The 20,708-nt window shown below is 41.9% G+C and overlaps 1 protein-coding gene across 1 annotated transcript; it reads left to right on the top strand.

Moving 5' to 3' along the window:
• The first annotated feature begins 80 nt into the window (after window positions 1-80).
• On the top strand, window positions 81-18,984 carry KLF5 (KLF transcription factor 5). The gene is made up of 4 exons (XM_051608132.1): window positions 81-470; window positions 2,432-3,305; window positions 4,378-4,437; window positions 17,047-18,984. The coding sequence occupies exons 1-4, from the start codon at window positions 249-251 to the stop codon at window positions 17,223-17,225; spliced, it is 1,335 nt and encodes a 444-aa protein (XP_051464092.1). The 5' UTR covers window positions 81-248; the 3' UTR covers window positions 17,226-18,984.
• The last annotated feature ends 1,724 nt before the right edge of the window (window positions 18,985-20,708 follow it).

Raw genomic sequence — 20,708 nt, forward strand, 5'->3', positions numbered from 1 at the left:
GGGGGGCCGGGGGTGGAGTAGGGTGAAATAGGGGCGGGCGTGTGTCACCGGGTAGATACCCGTGGCCAGGTAGAGGAGGAGGCACTGACGAAACCGGAGTGGATGCGCTCTGGGGTTGGGGCTCCTGTGGAGCGAGCGCACGAGTAGCCACCGCCCGCCCGCCCGCCCGCCCGGAGCCGCCCGCGGGCCAGTTGCCCTGCGCCGGGGCGGGCAGCCCGTCCGCGCCGCAGCCGCCGCCAGCCTGCCTCATGGCCACCAGGGTGCTGACCATGAGCGCCCGCCTGGGTCCGGTGCAGCAGCCCGAGGAGCCGGTGTTCGCGCAGCTCAAGCCCGTGCTAGGGGCCAGGGAGGCGGCGATCTTCCCCGGGGAGGACCTGAAGCAGCAGCAGCCCCCGCCGCCTCAGCAGCAGCACCCTGGGGGCGGCGGCGGGGGCGGCGGCGCGACCCTGCCGGCGGAGGAGATGGTCCAGGTAGGCAGCGACCAGCGCCGTCACACCCCGCCGGCCATCGCCCCTCTCCCGCGGCGGGGCTGCCCGGGCGGGGAGCGGCCGCTTGAGGAGCGGGCGGGCGGGACTGGGTGGGGCCGGGGCCACGGGGCCGGGGCAGCGGACCCCGAGGTGGAGGGCTGAGGGGGCGGCGGGGTGTGCGTGTGTTGGAGGGGAAGCGGCACCTGCCCCACCCCGCCGCCCAGCCCGCCGGAGCCGGGGGGCCGCGAAGCGGGGAGGGCACGGGCGCTCCCGCCTTCCCGCCGGCGGAGCGTGGCGAGGCGGCCCGGGGCGCGGCTGAGGCGGCTGCGGCTGAGGCGGGGCGCCGGCTGCGGCTGGCGGGCCCGTACCGGGGCGAAGGGGGGGAGCAGGGCTGCCCTCGCGGGTGTGTTGAAAGCTACAGCTGCTGCCTTTGCACTTGCCCGGCGGCAGAATTAGAGCGGCCGCCTGTCCTCCTCGCCCACGCAGGGAGTCATGTTCGGGGGGTGTGTGTGTGTGGGGGGAGGACACTACACACCGGGCGGAGGGGGTCGGGGGGACTTCCCGGGACTTTCTGCCTGTCCCACGAGGCTGTCGGGGAGCGGACCCACATGCAAACAGCTGGAGTATCTAAAAGCGGGAGGTGGCGACCGCAGCCGGGCTTCAGCCCGCGGACGGCGCTCGCCGGGGCGGTGGCTGCCGGCGCCCGGTGGGCCGCGCTGGGCGCCCTGTGAGGCTCCGTCCTCCCTCTGCTCCGGGGCTGCCCGCGGCCCCCGGGGCCGGGGGTGGGGCATGGGGTCCCGAGTAGCCCCCGGTGCAGGGCAGCGGTCCGTCGAGTGCTGCGTTTCGATGGTGTCTTCCCCAAGGAATAAATAACTCTCGTCTTCAAAGCGAGCTGCCCTCGGCTCGTAAACAAGAGCTGGAAAAAGTAGCCTGGCATGTCGGGGCAGATCCAGATCAAAGGGACGGGAAGGCGGCTCTGTTTGTTTGTGGTGTTTACTGGGGGTCTTTGAAGAAAGGTCCTAAAAATCCACTTTCGGGCAGAGTTGCTGCTTGTCAGCTGCTTTCTCTTGCGGAGTGCTAAACGGGTCTGGTATGAGGGCAGTCTTGACAGGGCAGGGGGGAATGTAGCATTTGCCCACTGGAGAGTGCGTGATAAATGTTTTGCCGATGACTGTACCAGTAATGTATCGGGCTCCAGCCACCCACGGATTCCCTCGCACCACTACGCTGAGAGAATGATTTCCCAGTAATTAAAGAGCTCTCCTAGGACCGAGGCATGGATAGGGACATGTTTATCACGCTATTAGCCAATTATACACTGCCTAGATTATTTTTTTTTTTTAAGTGTAGTCCCAGAGACGCTTTACGCAAAGAGCACGCTGATGCAGTCCACCCGTCTTCTTTTTATTTGGCGTTATTTAACACTTTATACCTTTCTTTTAAGGGTGAAAAATCCTAGAAATATAGAATTTGTATATATATAAACATTATTTGAAGTATTAGCATTCATATAGCCGGCTGAGGATGTGGCTTTTAAAGTTAGCATTTCAAAGAGAAGCGGGTGAAACAGATAGGCAGTCACCCTGCTTGAGCAGTGAATTCCAGAGCAGGAGATTTGCAGATTAGGCTCAACGCCTGTCACTTCAGCTCCTTGCGCTGACTTGTAGGCATAAAAGATGAAAACTTTGTCATATGCTGAAACATCAGATCGATCTTAATGTTTGTTCTGTGTGAACAGCTTGTGCCATGACTTTATCTCCTTGTCCTTGATGATGTTGATTAGTGCACTGATTATAAAAGACAGGTTTTCATTAGCGCAAATGTTTATAACTTCCTCTGTAGGTAGCTTGTGGCTGGCTGAACAGTATTGCCTTTTATTTGCAAAGCATCACGCGACTTGCATGTCATCATCTTTCTTAGTTGGTTACAAATCGTGTGTATTATGGTATGTTTTGTTTTTGTAGACAAGATGTGAAATGGAGAAATACCTGACACCTCAGCTCCCGCCCGTTCCCGTCATCCCCGAACATAAGAAATACAGAAGAGACAGTGCCTCGGTTGTAGACCAGTTTTTCACTGACAGCGAAGGGTTGCCTTACAGCATCAATATGAACGTCTTCCTCCCTGACATTAGCCACCTGAGAACTGGCCTGTACAAATCTCAGCGACCCTGCGTAACCCACATCAAGACAGAGCCGGTCACCATCTTCAGTCACCAGAGCGAAACTACTGCCCCTGCCCCTGCCCCAACTCAGGCCCTCCCTGAGTTTACCAGCATCTTCAGCTCCCACCAAACTCCCGATGTGAACAACATTTTCATCAAGCAGGAGCTTCCTACTCCAGATGTCCACCTTTCTGTCACGCCCCAGCAAGGCCAGTTATATCAGCTCTTGAGCTCACCGGATTTAGATATGCCCAACACGACTACTCAGGCAGCCGTGATGGACTCCCTTAGCAATGTCTCCATGCCATCAGCCATGGCGGGCCTTAACACGCTCTCCTCGGCTGTTCCACAGACTGCGATGAAACAGTTCCAGGCCATCCCCCCATGCACCTACCCCATGCCAAACCAGTTTCTGCAGCAGCAGCAGGCCACTTACTTCCCTCCTTCGCCCCCGAGCTCAGAGCCTGGGAGTCCAGACAGACAAGCAGAGATGCTACAGAATTTAACCCCTCCTCCATCATATGCTGCAACTATAGCTTCCAAGCTAGCAATTCACAATCCAAATTTACCAGCGACTCTGCCCATAACCCCCCAGAATATTCAACCAGTCAGATACAACAGGAGAAGTAACCCAGATTTGGAGAAAAGACGTATCCACTACTGCGACTATCCCGGTAAGAAATCTGTGCTAGAAAATCCCAGCTCTTGCAATAATCTAAGTGTGAACAATTGCAGATAAGGTGTAAATGGTTTTCTTTAGCTGTAGTCTACACCTAGGGAGAAGCAAGTAATTTCTTGTTAAAGAAGAATTTATCTTCTTTATTGTCTTATTTTGTGTGGCACGCTTACATATTCTTTAAATAACTTAAACGCTCTTATTAATGTAATTTGTTAACCTCTTAAATGCCTGAGCTCATTTTACTGTATTACAAAACTTGTACCCCATAGGAAAAAAAAAAATTGTGTCTTTTCTAATTTAAGTCAATGCGACCGTGCAGCCTCTGCTCCACTTTGCTCCATCATGAACAGTGGAAGAGACTTGGTTTGTCCAACGCAGTTCAGCTTAGTTTGAATCCTCCTGGTAGCCAAGGCCCTGTGTCTCCCCTGTTATGAACAGGGAATTCAGCTGCCCGCATAAATACATTAAAGGTACCTCTGAAAACTGGGCACAGATGGATTTCCTTTTAGCCTCTTCTCCTACGCAGAATGAGAAGAGGAACTTGACTCTAAACCGTGCCTCCATGTAGGACATGATCCCAGATACAAGATGGTCATACCCACCCGAGCTGCGGCTCGTGGTTTATCTCCCCCTTTACCTCCTGTGTGCGGCATGATAAATGCTCAATGGAAAAGTTAGGTGAAGCCTGGGGTAACAACGACACTGAGCCTGGCTTGAGCAAATTCTCTAGGAAATTTTTAAAAAGCAAAGTCCCCCTCTTGAGTTTCTAATTTACATAGCAGGTGTTACAGTGCATAGATAGTGGCAGCTAGAGGACCGTACTACATTACGGGGCAGTAAGTCTACCAGAAACATGGATTTTTCTCTTTTGTGTGTAAAGCAACATATCCCTAGAAGCTTTCTATACCAAATTTTACTTCTAAATTGTGATGGTGTCAGAAGGTAGTAAACCTGACTGTTTCCAGATAGTACATTAGCAGTGAGTGAGAAAGTTTAAATGTGACATGGAGCGTTCCTGTTCTCCTTACTGAAATGCCTCTCTGCCTTTTTGTTTTGTTTTGTTTTAGGCTGCACAAAAGTTTATACAAAGTCTTCTCACTTAAAAGCACACCTGAGAACTCACACGGGTATGTACTCACTTTGTTTTTCTCTTGGTCATTCATGGCTTACACATTTTCTGAGGAAGCAAGCGTGCTTGAGCTGCCATTTTGTCCCTATTTTCTGTAGAGCAGTGTGGGTTCAAGCTGGCGCTTCAGTTAAGAAAAACCTAAGGTTTGATCAGTGAGAAGAAAAATTGCTTTTATTCTTAATGCAGGTTTTTTTATCTTACAATACAGAACTCAAAATAGTTTAGAATAAAACGGCTGGAAATTTTCAATCTAAAATGCCGTAAGATGTTGAAAAAAAAAAGCTATTTTTTCCCCACTGAATAATTAATGAAGTGTAGTAAACATGTTACAGTTTTCAGAATTTATCTAAATAAATAGGATTTACTGGTTTGGGCTTTTTCTTTGACCTGTTAGAATTATTTAATCTTAGAATTTTGAGAAGCATCATGAAAACTCCCAACATACCTCCATTTGCTTCATCCATAGCCTTAAGTGTGCATTTACTTCTTTTTTTTTTTTTTTAAGACAGGTGGTTCTTTAGATTTATTTTAAAAAACCCCACAATTTCCATTTTTTGTTGGTGAAAGACATTAAAATGGAGGAAACGAAAGGTGTCTGTGTGTTGCATTTGTCCCTTGATCAAATTCTGCCTGCAGCTACAGAGGCAGTCCCAGTTCATGGGCCTGCATGGAGCAGAGCTGGGGACAGGACAGTTGCCTGTGAGTGGGCACAGAAGCCACGTGTGCAGAGAACAGCAGCTGGGGAAAGGAACTGCCCTCGGTGCTCTTCCTAAGTGTTCACCTGCTGAGGCAGGGGGAAGGAGGAGAGAGGGAAACGGGGAGAAAAACGCAGCTCACGGACAGCACGCCTGAAACTATTTAGGACAGCTGGGATCTTAGTACAGAACTGCTTATGCTAAATCAGTGGAAAGCACATGACTGATTTTGTAAAGAAATAAATGAGTGGGCTGCAACTCCTGTTTTCAAAGCTGAGTATGAATCCCAGCCCTTTTATGTGTGGATCTTGATTGAGAGCAAAGCACGAGTCACAGTTCAAGCGACTCGCTTACTGAAGCAGGCTGTCAGGGCTACGGCTGTGCCCTTCAAGTAATGTTTTTTCACCTAAGTTTAAAACAAAAGTCAAAACAAAACTTAGCATGAGCTATGATATAACAAAATGTTTCACTGTCTCTATGGAAACAAGGCCTTCTATTCAGCAGCTATTTTGAATGGATCGTTGGATTATCGTAAAGAAATTGAGTATCTCCAGGCTAAATGTTACTATGGAAATTTTGTTTTGATAAATGAAAGAGTTATCTGTGTTGCAGTCTCAGTAAAAAAATTAAAGCAACTGTACAAAGGTTATTGCTTTATATTAGTAATAGACTAAACAAGAACACTCCTTATTTTGCAAAAACAAATGTATTTTTTATACATATAATCACTCATTACCAGTAAACTCAGTAAAAAATAAGTATTCTCAAAAGGCTATAGACATAAATAATGTCAGAGAGTATAATCCCATTGCTCTTCAATAAATCATCTGTAAGTTTAAGAGTATGTGATTTCCACTTACGCACTTTAGCCAGCAAGTAAATACCAGTTTTAAATATCTCGCTTGCTATTTTACAGTAACTAGGAAGAGAGATAAAATAAAAGCTTTAGTCTAAAAATTAACATGACACAGTAATAATTTTAAACATATATTTTTCATTTTTAAAAATCAATTGATATCTTTCTTGCACCTTCAGTAGTAATGACTTCAGGGTTTATAAAGTTAATGCTTATATGCACAGAAATACATACCACATTGCTAATACATATAGTGCTGAGGGTCATTGATGTTTATTGTTGCCTTCACTTTTTTACCTAATAGATATTTGACCTTAGTAATGTGGATAAATGTGCAAAGGTCAGAGAAGCTGATGTATTCATGGAAAGAGGAATGTTGTTTTAGATAAAAATCTAGTGAACTTAAGCAGGTCTGTAATACAAAGGGTCTTCTAGGGAGGTGAATGAAGGGATAAACTGTCCAAAGTGTGCTTTACATGCAAGAATGTCCCTATCCTGTTACCTGCACTATTTCAGAGTCTGCATTAGTTTAACTCTCTTGAATATTTACTTAATACTTGAACATTTCCAACACCGATTCTGGTCTCTGCTTTAACATACAGTTGAAATGTCTATTACCCAGTACTGTAAAGCGGTTTACTGAATGTTAAGGTAAACGGGCGCAAACTCAGGAAAATCTGTGAAGTTGCACAGCTTCTCCATGAGTGCAGGAAAATCTCACTATTGGTCTCCAAAGAGAAGGGCTTGATGCCGAGGGCTAAATTTGGGTGTGTGCCTCTTTGCACCGCATCCCCCAGAACTATGAATTCATATGGAGCTATTGAGCTTTGATTTTTTTATTACTATTTTTTTTGTTTATAAAAAGTGCTCTTGCGAAGCTTTTACCTTCAAAGTCTAAAGCAAGTGTCACGTAATCCTTTTTAATAAAGTTGTGTGTGATATTCTTTCAAATCCCTTCAGGGATAGCAGACCTGTTTATCTGGCTAAACCCGTTCTTTAGTAATCATGGACCACTGAAGTTGTTTTCTCCTTATTCTTAGTTTCTTAACAATACCTTCTAAATTGGCTGCAGTCTCTCTCTCATCCCAAACCAGTCCCCGCCCTTCTCAGCAATCTGTCATCTTAAAATGAAAGCCTGCAGCAAAGTTTGTCTGCCATTTGAAGTCAAGACAGACCTTATGGTTTTCCTTTTGTATTGGAAAATCTCAGCCCTTTTACAGTATTTATTTAGCAGCCTTTCTCTTCTGAAGAGCTTTACTGGGTTTAGTAGACATTTATCTGAGAAAAAAACACAAACGACTAAGGGAAATGTTGTTTTTTGATAGGTGGAATGTAGGCTTTTTCCCAATTCAGATATGAAAACACTGTCAGAATTTATAAATTACATTTAAATAAAACTATAGGAAATGGACAAGAGGGAAATTTCTTAAATTTTTCTGCTTAGGTGTTCCTAAGGTGTTTACCTTATTCAAAGTCAGGTGGGATAAGCTGGTATAATTTTTCTGACGTAATGTAGTTACACTGGACTTTTGCTGTTGATTAGGAACCCAGTATTCCTATAAAAAGATAAAGCAAGGTTAATGTATTTGTGGCAGTTGCTGAACCAAGTACCCATTTTTATTTCTCTACGTAATGTTTCAGCATTTGTAAACTGCAAAGTAAATTTTAGTTGTTGGAAAACTGATAGCCCCACAATTGAACAAGAACAAAGATGAGAATTCTGCAAAAGTAAAAGGACATTTTTTATTTGTCTCCATGCAGTTCTGGAGCAGATGTCTGGTACATTTTAATGCCTTAAAACACTTCAGTATAGTATCTTAACTTGATATCCATTATTCCTGAGACAGATAACATGGTGTTCAGTATGCTAAAGTAGCTGTTGGAACATCTCTCAAAGCAGATTGAATTTTTTGACCTTTTGAAACAGGGATTGTCTTTTACAATAAATGTACCTGTTAGTCATGGAACAAGTTTCATTTCATAACTGGCATTGTGCAACTACAGTATATGACGTGGGGGGGGGGGGTTATACATTTACTGTGGACTGTCCAACAGTAAAACCACCTTACGGCTCTAGCGTAACAGCTATGTGTCCAACTTGAAAAACGTGCCAGATGTCAGTGGAAATCAGTTAACTTTTGTGTTGTAGGTAAACTTCCTTCGGTTCTTTCTCTGGCATCCAAGTACATACATGTATCACAAGTGATCCTTTAGAAACAGCGGTCCTATAACTTATCCTGTTAGATTTCTTTTTATGTTAAAAATTTGGACTGTGGAAGTTGAGCCTTTTGATACGCAGGCACCTGGAATACCCTACTAACACTGCAGAAGATCTGCTGGCTCAAGGGTGGAGGTTTTTAAAATTATTTCTGTGAACAGCTGCACACTTCAGAATTGTGTATGGTTTTAAGAGGAGAAATCTGTCATTGTTTTGAACACATCAAGACATGCACATTGAGGACATTTTCCAGCTGCATGTTGGTTTTCTGTATACAGAGTCTTTGTACAGGCATGTTCTCTGGTCACATGGTAGGCTTGCCATTAATAGTTTCTAGCATTAACTGCAAAACTATTTCATCTCTATCTATAGATCTAGTTTGTATTTGGTGATGGGAAGTGGAAGCCGAGATAACTCAAGAGAAATGGCATTTCTCTAAATGAGATGCACTCAAAATACTTCCACTGTCCCTAGTTATTTCAAATGTTGATGTAGGCAAGGGACAGCTGCTGACTTGTGTGGTTTCTCAAGGTGTTAAACATTTTATTTTATTTTAAATCTCTGCCTCTATAGATCCAGAATTAGGCTCTGATGGTATATCAGAGTTAGAACCAGTTGTGCATGATAGATCTCAGCAATCCGTACAACTTTGGGCTCTGAGTTTACCATATCTTTATGTGGTAGTACCATGTAGAATTGACTGGGAATTCAGGATGCTCATTGTTTTGAAGGGAAGGAGAGTGGTAGTTGGACTCCTGCTGGAAAAAAAGCACCCTATGAAAACATGTATTAACTCAATTCACCCTGAGACTCTAGGTGAGGGATTTCACTCACGTTGTACAAATGGGGAATGGAGGCCCCAAAAGGCTCTGCCTTTCTCATGGTTACAGTGTTCCATGTACATAGCAAACCTCATCCTGGAAAAACCTTTGCATCGTTAAAATAGCTGTTAAGTAATATTTCTCTGCAAATTCTGCTTATTTAATCTGCTAGATGAGTCAGTTGCACAGGTTATACTTTAAGGAGGTGTCAGTAAATGCGATCATTGAAAGAGACAATAAGGAAAAATGGAAGAGAGTTAAATAAAACTGTTGACAAAGTGCATTGAAGTGCAGTGTTGCTAGATGCTGCTGGAGAATATGCTGATATCTTTTATTTATGAATTCTGCTAAATCCATTAGTTGTGTGTGTGAGAAATGGAAGTACATTTTCCTTTGTGCGCCACAGTTTAAGGGAAAATAATGCCTTTTTTTTTTGTTTCCACTTTGTGAATCATCACAGATCTTGGGATTAATTGATCCAGTTCTTCATCTGTAGTCATAACCTAAATGCAACATGTTCAAATGTGTCTCAAAAGATATCTTAGCAACATGAACCTACATTTTAATTAACTGTTACTGGTCATTCACATCTGTGTCCAGCATGCAGTTTTTATGAAGCAAGAGTGAAATTCCAGGGTGTCAGGTGAGGGGTACTCCTGTTAGATTTTAGATACTGAAAAGAAAAGCCTAATATTTTCTTTTTGATTAAAAGCCTAGAAAGTCCCTCTAAGCATGAAAAACTGTTGTTTCTGTCAATTGCTCCCTGAGAGGATTAAACTTCAGTTCCAGGATATTTGATTCCTGATAAGGAAACTGTTGACCTAAGAGACTGGCTTTAAATATAGTTCATTTTGAGACCGCCCTACATAGGCTAATATAGTACCAAGATTCACAGCAATTGCTGATGATTAAAACTTTCCATTATATGATTAGACATTCCTTATTGTAATTAATTTCTGAGCTTGACTGGGACGATTGACTCCTGGTTCCAGGGTGGTGTGTTGTTTGTTGTTTGTTAGATGACCTGCACCTCCCATTGGTGAAAGATTAGAAACATTTAAGTAATGTCCTAGTTTAGTCTGAGTATCTTGGTAGCAGCATTCCTGTCCTGTCAGGCTGCATTATTTATATTCAGTGATCTCTAACAACTCTGATTAAGGACATATTAAAACCTTTGATTTTGGCAAGTGTACAGTGCTTTGCTTTGAGTCAAAATAGCTTTAGTGTATTGCTTTCAGTATTTTTTTTTTTAATGTGTGTGCATAAAGTAGATGGAAATCTGGAAGTCTACAGTACATGTTTAATAAATTCCATTTTAAGAGCACCTCTTATCTGACTGTACAAGAGCCAGTGTTACTGGTGTGAGAGCTAAAGAGCTGTTCTTGCACCACAGGCATAGATGAAGAAATGTGTTCTTCAGAACAGGACTTGTAGACACAGCCATGCACCCCAGATGGCATGGATTTCTTATAAACCTACTTTAAAAAAAAATTCCTTTCCTCTTTGTTTGCATATCTCCTTGAAGAGAGACCACCTCTGTTAAGACAGACTGTTATGCCAGAAAGAAAATAAACCATTGCCCAGGCCAGTCAAGATTCCCCAGTAATCCTTGATCTGCGTAAGACAACACTTAGCCAAACAAGAGTGCTTGAAGCGCTGGTGGGAGCTCTGAGAAGATAATGCCTTCTGCACCTCTATAGTGAGAAAGTGAATGGTGCACAACTCTTTTGACCATCCTTGTTACTTACCAGTCTGTTATCTTTTTTCCTGTTTGTGCTTTTGTTAGAAACAGATCAAATACTGCTTGACTTATCGGTGATCAGACTTGGAAAGTGCATACAGCTCTCTGTGACAGGATTCCTTAAAATTCTGTTTCGCTATGAAGTAGCACTTAATGCTCACCCTCTAGCTCTTGCTATACTGGTCTGAGGCTTTATCACATTTTAAAAAGTGCAGCATATGTTTTTCGTTTGTATCACCAGTGGGCTGGATGTTTCAAGGCCTAAATTTATTTTGTCACTCACAAAATAAGTTGGACAAACCTTGTCTGCCATTAGCATTCTGATTCATCTTCATCTTGGACAACAAAGAATTTAAGTGTGCTAAAGAGCTTTGAAACAACTGAGGGTTGGTTTTTGTTTGTTGGTTTTTTTTAAAATTTTGAAATTTCAGCTTTCTGCTCTTTCTCTAAAAAAAACCCACCTTAAAAAAAGAGCAAAACCCCAACCAACAAGCTGCCTTTACCAATGGCTGCAGAACTTAGTCCATGGCAGAAGTCTAATTTTCTGTACACTCTGGGACCAAAAAACTTGAATGAGTGCAGAAATACACCCAAGCAAGTACTTTTAGTTCCAGTCAGCCTGGAAGAGACCAGCGTTAAAAACCGTGATTCTATGAACCACAGGAAAGCCATTTCAGGCAAGCTACAACAGAGGGAAAACATTTAATTTGTTCTTATTTTTTCTAAAATTTGAGGTGATAGCATGTCAGGAAGTTAAGACAACTGATGTTAAGATGTGAAAAATTTGAAAACAAATGCACCAGAAAACGTTTTACTTTTACACCCTTACGAGCTGTAATTAGGTGCTGTCTTTTGGGCAGTCTTTGAAAAGTGTGCTCCTTTTTTTTCCTCAAGGAAGCTGCAAACTCAGCACTCTGACAGAAATTTCTGATAGTAAAAAAGAGAAGTTGCAGGCATTGGCTGGTGTGATACCTGTATTTGGATTTCTGCATGCCAACTGAGTTGCCTAACTTTAAGTTTGAAACTCTGGCACTTGCTGTTCGCAGTTTAAAGAACTTTTTAAAAGTTTAAAGTTTTTTAATTTAGAGAAGGGCATCCTAGCAATGAATTGCAGAAATTAAGTCACACAATTCCTTGGTGACTTGACTAACATTTTCTTGTTAATGGGGACATTCATCACTAATGGAGGTTTTCAGTGACTCGTTTTTCCCGAACAGAATTTAAAATGTTTTCTCAAACAGAGGCTACATCTAGAAGATAAAACTGAGTGCCACCCCACTCCACTGGTGGCTCTTACCCAAATGAGCGTGGCCACTATGGTCACTGCCAATGGCTAGAATTAATGTTAGGAAAGCAATCAGTGTATTTTGAAACAAATAACCCCAAGAAGATAAATTAAAGGGAGAAAAGCCAGCGTGGTGTGCCTCACTGGGCCAGACCATTCTCTTGTGGTATCGGCAAGGATCCCAAACCTTGGGATCTGCCTTGGAGTAGTTTACCTGTTGAAGTGGCTGGTTAGGTTTGCATGCTATATGTGGATATGCAGGCATCCTTTGATGTCGTTGCAATCTCACAGCATTATAAATAATTGTTTTTAACAGACAGATACATTGCAAGCAAAATAGTCTCCTTTCAGGTTAAACTCCCTTATCTTTTGCTAGATGCTTTCTGTAAAACAGCTTCCAAACTAAACATTATGGCTTTAAATTTCTGTGCTCAAATACAAGTCTGTTTCTCATGCTCCACAAGTGTATTTTTTTAAACTGGAGAATGGATACATATTCACAGCTCAAGAACTTAAAAATATATTTTGTGATGTATAAGCCTAGCAAAATATTTTAAATCAGTGATACTGGAAGGAGGTTATGCAGAAACCCAATTAAACTTATGAAATCCCAATCCTGTTGAAGTATAATTTAAAGGAAAGCAGTTCTGTTTCCCAGAAGTGCTGTGTATAACATTTCTGGCTTGGGAAGAAAGAGTTGGAGTGTGCTATTTGGCTGGAAATCGGTACCAGCTTCCTCCATGGTGTTTTAGTTGAACAGTGTTGACATTCTAACAAATCCCGTGGAAGCTCCCCTGAAGTGGAGGAGTTAGCTGTTTTCTTGCATTTACAGTGAAATATCTGCTTGATACCATGATCATATTCCAGTAACCGAGCCGTACTGCCTTCGTATTTGATGACCAGTGGCATTCTTGGTTTAACACCCTACAGAAACCCTAAATTGCTGGAGGAAAACCAAATATTTCTGAAACTTTACAGCTACTGTATTTTGCACAATCATTAAAGTAAACAAATCTTACATTACTATGTAGCCAATTAAAACAGTGGATAAAGGGTTCAGTGTCCCTTGTTGTGTATACCTGCTTTTTAAAAATAAATCTTCAACCCCAGATTTCTCAGCACTTCAAAGGCAGCATAGCAAAGAAGTAGGATCAATTCAGAAAATATGTAATGTGAGGCTCTTTTTCCCTTGCCTCAGGAACTTAAGTGACAAAAAGCAGTGTGTATATGTTGAGAAATTTCTACCAGCTAGTTGCTCTTCTGCTTTCTTTAACAGAGTGAAAGTAATCTCCACCTTCTTTTTCTTGCCCCCCTTCTTTCTTGCCCAAAAGGAAAACATTTGAAATTGATTCAGTTTTTAAATAGAACTTTCCAACGGAAACTAGCATTACAAACATAGATATTCAGTGTTTTACCCCTAGGATTTATTCAAAATAATCTGGGCCTCAACATTGGCGCTAAAAATACATTTTCCAGTTCTCATTTGGCCAAAGCAGGGGTTAAAAGCAGCATTCTGGCTTTAATTTCCAGTACATAAAAGTAACACTGTTAAAACAAATCTCTGTAAGGCACCATCTTCTTCCCCTCTGCTCATCCTCTGCGCGTTGCTCAATTTAGCTCAGGTCTGCAGAAGTTGGCCAGCAAGGAGGAGCAGTGATGTTCTTCATGGCACTTCCTAGCTTTTCCCCTGAGCAATGCCATTGCCTGGGAGAATTTGTGGCTGAGGCAGGTGCTGAAGTGACCAAGACAGTGGGGTAAATTTCCTGATAGTGTCTCTGGGGAGCTGCAGTTTGATGGGAGTCTGGGCATTGGATTCAGTGTTGACCTGGAAGCTTTGCCGTCCAGCAAGGTGCGGCGTTCACCACTGCCCCAGCTGCTGGCAGTTCACATGCCTGTTCATATCACCTGCTGATGCTGCTCACAGGTTAGAAAAAGTTTTAATGAGGGGCAGCAGTTTTGTTTGCACTGAAACAGGGTCCCACCTACGTGGGACAACTTTGAGACTGCTTTTCTGGTACTGTGTTGTGTGACACACATTGAAGTTTCACATTCTTCAGTACCTTCTCATGCCAAGTTTGGAAACTGTGATTTTAATCTCCTGGTCCCCATTCCTATCTGGTTTGGTGTGGATACTCCTAGGCTTTTGTTCAACAAGTGCTGTTTCTCAGCTTGTTTACCATTTTTCTTTCCCTATGTAATTCTGAAAAATGGAGAATTCTACAAGTGTTTGGAGTATACAGCAGAGACCTGACCATATATATGCTCTCTCTGGGTAGTTAGAGTGGAAGAATCACAAGACTGAGAGTTTAGCACCAAGTATAATATGAGAGTTTTAAGTGAAGAATTCTAAAGAAGAGGTTGAAACTAATATGGTGGAAGAGGGAAAAGAAGGAGAGAAAGAAAGAAATACACTGTCTTAAGGTGCTTCAAATGCAGGAATAATGAGTTTATGCAATGTCCATGTTGTTTGTGTGTTTTAACACAAAGTGTTCACAGAAATCTCCCTGGTGCCGTTACTGTGGATCAGCAGTGCAGTCTTTTACTGACTGCGTTAATAACCCAGTTAATATATATTAAAGATGATAAATGTATTGCAAAAGATCCCTTGCTGAACAGAGACCTTTCCTGTCATTCTGCAATGAAGACCAGGCATTGGTCTTTATCCTCAACTGGCTTCTCAGATGTTAGAAAAGCTTTATGCACCAGGTTTGAATGAAATCTGTATGTTAAAACTATAGTATATGTTGCATGATCCTGTCTTGTAGATCATGCCAGTCTTCAGTCAACATCAGGCGAAGTAAATTCAACTGTGATAGAAATTTGTAATAATTTGTGTTCTGAATTCATAGAATCACAGAATGGTTAGAGTTGGAAGGGACCTTAAAGGTCATCTATTTCCAGCTCCTCTGCATGGGCTGGGACACCTCCCATTAGACCAGGTTACTCAGGACTCTATCCAACCTGGTCTTGAACACTTCCAGGGATGGGGCATCCACAGCCTCCCTTGGGCAACCTGTTCCAGGGTCTCATCACCCTCACACTAAAGAGTTTCTTCCTAATGTCTAACCTAAATGTCCCCTCTTCCAGTTTTTGATCCATTACCCCTTGTCCTCTTACTACAAGCCCTTGTAAAAAGTCCCTTCCCAGCTTTACCATGGATTAAATAATTTTGAACTGTGTGAGAGGTAGTGCCAGGCTCTTAAGTTTTGTTTTTTTTTTCTTGAAGAATTATATGTTTTCACTGTGCTTTCAGTAAACCCCAGTCACAGTTTATGCAAAAACGTGGTTGTTTGGCTGGGTCATTAGTTTTCTTTGTAGAGGTCTAGTTCTGGTTGTGACTGTGCTGCCAACATCAAGTCACATCCCCATCGTGAGCAAAGGGCTGATTCTGCTTTTTGTAGTAGATGGAAAGTTACTAGCTGATTACAAGAAGCAGTTGAAGCTTCCAGACAAAACCAGTTTCACAGTTTCATCTGAATGATAAATTAGCGTCTCTGAAGGAATGTTTTTGAGTTTCTTAAATTGTGTTCTCTGCGTAACTGGTGTAACTGTCTGATTGCAGGATGCTGGCTTCTATCCTTCTTCCGCATGCTCATGTGATGGTAAAACAGGGAAAAGTAGGAGTCATTCCACAGTGCTGTAGGATTGAGAGTGTGAGGGTAAAGGTCTGAGACAACTGGAAAGCAGGATCTGTAAGATGTGTCGGAAAGGACTTTTTGTAAACCTCAGCCTTGGTCTGATTCTGCTCCAGATGAAGCTACTGCTGAGTGCTTTGATAAACTCAGTTTTCTTTCTTTGTTTGCCAAATGAGTCAAGTTAATATAAAGGATACAGATAGCAATCAACTCTCCCGACTGAAAGATGTTTTTGTTAACCAACGTCAACCAGTAGCCCATAAATAGGTAATTTTAGCCTCTTTATTTATACAAAGCTTGCCTGTATGGTGACATCATGTCCATACCAGTTCCCAAGCAGGTGTATGTACATGCTTATAGTTCTGGTTTCACACAGAAGTCATCTTGGCTTTGTGGCTTCATCTTTCTCCCGTTTCAACAAGCAAATCTATAAATTATAGGCATGTTTAAAATACCCCATTTAAAGTTCAAAAATGGATGAATGGGAATATTTTGGGTGCTGGGGCCCGGTGTATTCAAGACTGGTTGGATACTTCTAAGTTGTATTCAGAGCTGCTGTAACAGAGCAAGTTTTCAGCGGCACCGTGCTCCCCCTTTGTCAGCGTAGACTGTTGGGAGACAGCAAGCACTTGCCACCTCCAAAACATAGCTATTGAAGCACCTGATTGTATACATTCAGTTCTGAAAATGGGTGCTTTGATCTTTTATGTGCTTTCTCCTATATATAGCGAGCCCAAACCAGGATACCACAAGTTTTTATTGCCCGAGACATTTTAGAAAATACTATTCCCCTTGTGTTTGTAACACACTGTGCCCCTTTCTTCACACATCAGAAGCTCTTGAACAGATCTGCACACTACAAAGAATCTTTATAGAAATCTTCCTTCCCATTTCAGATCTCCTAAATAAAGCTCTGTCTAACTTAGTTTATCCATTTTTAAAAGGTGCAAGCGTAAGTTATAAACTAGGCTCGATTCTTAGGAGAAAATGCTTTTTTTTCCCTACTCCTTTTCATACTGACGTGAGTATAAGGGACCATGTTTCAGTCTCCTGCAGTTTTTTTACCTCTGTACATTTCCATACTATAGGTATCTCAAATTTGTATATTTCAAAGTTTCTTACATTTTACTAAGGTGTTAAGTCACAGACTAAAGAGCAGAATTCTCTGAAAAAACAAAGGGGTTGTTAGTCTGGGCCCTATTCAATAGAGGTGTGAATATATAGGAAACGTCAGGTCATGTTTTGTTGTTTATTTCTTCTTTAAATCGAACAGGAGTGCCATTCAGTGTGGTATCAGTTCGGTTTTCTCCCGAAGATTGACAGCTGACAGTCTCATTTCTCTGTGCTGTGTTTCAGGTGAGAAACCGTACAAATGCACATGGGAAGGCTGCGACTGGAGATTTGCTCGCTCAGATGAATTAACGCGCCACTACAGGAAGCACACGGGGGCAAAGCCCTTCCAGTGCGCTGTCTGCAACCGCAGCTTCTCCCGCTCCGATCACCTGGCTCTCCACATGAAGAGGCATCAGAACTAAAAGCTGGACTTGTCCTTGAGGCTGTTTTGTATCTATGCAATTTCCTATTGACTCTCGACGTACAGCTAAGATTAGTTAAATTTTTGAGTATGGGTTATCCATTTAAAAGAAATCTCAAAAGAAACTGGAAATGTATATTTTGTATATTTATGCAGAAAAAGGGAAGACACTGTATCACAGTACCAGAGTGTTTGATCATTTGTTTGCTCTCATGATGTATATGGCTTTAGTCAGCAAGTTTCATCTCTTTACAAGTATTATGTCTGGACAGGTTGCAGCTTTATACATTGTTTTTTTCCTCTTGCGATGTTTTGACCAAAGCACTGTCATTATTGTGACAATGTTTAGTAAACGAATTAATGAGAGGCTGCAGATGAATGAACACAGTGGAAAAGCCATCAATCATAATCTGTCAGGTTTTTACTGGACATGTTTAGTACTTGTTGGGTTTTTTTTAATGTTAAGTCATTCTGTGGAGGTAAAGTACATAGAAAAATTTATAAACAGCCATAGAACAAAACATTTTGTTCTGTGTGTTGCATGTTTGCTATGACAAAGATTTTGTAAATATGCAAATCAGCTTTTTAGGTTTAATACAAACGTTTTCTAAGAATCCTCTGGAAAAAAAGCAGTTGTTTTACATTTAATAACACGGCACATTTTCAAAAAAGTTACTTAAATACCTCTCAAAACAGTACCAACTTAGCTTTGTTTTTCTTAAGACAAATGAGCTAAGCATTCATATGTTTTGTACCTGTTAACTCAAATGGCGTGCACTGAATATTCAAAGCAGAATTTTGTTTTCAAATTGCTTAAAAGGGCAAAACAAGTAGAATGAACAGTAAAGTCAATGTTGGAAGCTTAACTAACGGGGATAGTTGCAAAGAACACAGAATGTTAAACCTCTTACTATAAGCTAAACTTAGTATCACTTTAAAAAGAAGGATTTAGGATGCAATTTTCATATGCAGACATGTTAAGCTGGTTCAGCAACAGTATGATCTAGTTTCATGTGGATATTGCATGTAATTTACTAGAAGGTAAAGGATACAGTAATTTTGTTTAAAATTACAGTGCAGTTTAGTTAATCCACTGTTCACATTGACACACGCAGAGGAAAATGTACTGCTGACAAAAGTAGCTGAAACTCCACTGAAGTCAATGAAGTGGTGCCCTTTTATGCTAACAATGACTTTGATCCACCATGTTGAGCCTTGAAGGGCCAAAGATGAGGTTAGACCATGTAGGATTTGGCCAGACAACAGGAGAAGACCAAACAAACCTAGTAAGTGTCTGGACTTCAGAAGCCGTAATATTAAGCTGTCAACCAAAGGCAAGAGTAGACAATCAAAATACCAAAAAAGGGTCTTGCAGGAAAACCTAGCTTTGTTAAAACTGTTGTTTGTCTTTATTTATTTGTGGTATATGATAGACTTTTTTTTTTAAGACAATTTTACATATACTTGATAAATTATAGTTTTGTTTGTTATAGTTAGAAATGTTGCTCTTAATGTAAATAGTTGACAAACGATGTAAATAATTTTGTAAGGCTTCAAATGTTTATACGTGAAAACATGCATAAATTGGTTGCTGTTTTGCTTCTTTTGCCTCCCCTCTACCTTATTTTTGTATTGTGGTATTTCCTATGCAAATGACAGAGCAAACAGCTGTATAGTTGTAGAATGTTTTGAGAGAGAATGAAATGGTTTATATATAAAGACTTTTTTTTTTTGCAAAATAAAACAAAGTGCCTAATGTGTGCGCGGGCATGCGTGTGCTTCTCTGTAGCTCTTATAATGAAAGTTCTGTGTTTTTGCATTGGGAGCTGGAAGTCACAGCAATTTGAAGCTTAAGAATGTCTGTTCTTCAAAGCAAGGATTGTCTTTTCGGAAAGTACCTGGCATTTCTGCATCCTGCCCTGATGAAAATAATGAATGTGAAGGGATAAGTACTCTATGGTGCGTTTCTGCCATCAGAACTTTAAAGGGGGCGTACAGTAGCCTGAAGATGGTTGCAAAAGTCACAGAATCATAGAATCACTTAGGTTGGAAAAGACCTTTAAGATCAAGTCCAACCATTAACCCTACTCTACCAGCACTAAGCCATATTCCCAAGCGCCACGGCAGTCCTTCCACATTAGCATGATGGTAAATTAAAGGTTTCTGTTGGGCACATAGAAGAAGTATACAAATCCTCTCCTAGTTTCAAAGTGGGTAAAACCTATTCATGCTCATCTATGGTGTTGCCCAAAAGTGCTTTCTCGCCTGAAAGTTCCCTTCATGACTTAAAAAGACAGGAAGGTCCCATAGCAGGGCTATACAGTGCCCCTGCAAGCAACATCTCCTTTTTCCCTTGGAAGGTGGAAATACGGTCCAATTGAAACATTCAGGTTGATGTGTACTGATCTGGGTTACATCTGTCTTCTCATCCATTCCTCCGAGTGTGAAGAAAATGGGCACACTGATCTTCAATTGCTGATCTTAAAACCAACAAAAGATAATGTTTAAATTTCATTTACTATTCTGATTGTAATCATCCAACTTAATCGACAATCTTGTAAGCTCCTTCCTCCAGTTTCTCTCTTCTTTGCTTACAACCTAACTTTGATTTTTCTGTAATTAATTTTTCTCCCTTAATTAGCTGCTCCCACACATCAGCTAATCCCTCCTTCTAAAAAATACCTAGGGTAGCATTAGCAAAATCAATGGTTAATTAACAAAAGTCTGCCTGCATCTCACCTGACTCTGCACAACTGCAAGAGTCAGAGCAATGTTTTGGAGAACACAGAGAACTCCCAGAAGCGTTGCTGCTGCATTGCCCTGTTTTGACCCAGCCATTAGAAAAACATACAAGTTTCTTTGGAGTGTTTCTGCTCTGAGGGGAAGCTGCCAATGAATTGGGCAATCCTTCTTGTGCTGTCATTGCAAAGAAGAGCTACCAGAGCTAATTTTGCTGAGCACAGGGTGAAGTGAGAAACGGCAGCAGTATGGGACGTTCAGAGCCGCGAGCCTCCCTGTTTTGCTCAGCTCGTGTAACTCATGGCTGATTTGGGGTCTGACCAGTGCTGGGGTTGGTAGCTCTTTCTGGTCTTTCACAGCAAATCTCTCATCCTGTGTTTTGCCTACAGTCCCTAGATGAAGGCAGTGCTAGCTTCTGTGTTTCCCATGCCTTTTCATAACGAAAGCCTGCTGATTGCATGGTTTCAGCCTCCAATATTGCCTCATACATGTTTTAGGTGTTTCTATTGCTCAGCTGCCTGGTTGCATAAACCATCTTAATGGCTTTGTGTTAATCCCCAATCAAAGGCCATAATTAGGTCCATCTACTTCAGCAGCATTTAACCTAACAGAGACAGACACAGCAGACCCATGCAGCGGAATACTTCACAAAACCAAAGGTAGAGGAGTATTCTTCACTGTCAAGGGCTACATCCACATGCACAGTATTAATAGAGTAGTAGTTCAACATCAGAGCTGATCTCAA

The sequence above is a fragment of the Apus apus genome, chromosome 1 (genome assembly GCF_020740795.1).
Source record: "Apus apus isolate bApuApu2 chromosome 1, bApuApu2.pri.cur, whole genome shotgun sequence".
Classification (NCBI taxonomy): domain Eukaryota; kingdom Metazoa; phylum Chordata; class Aves; order Apodiformes; family Apodidae; genus Apus; species Apus apus.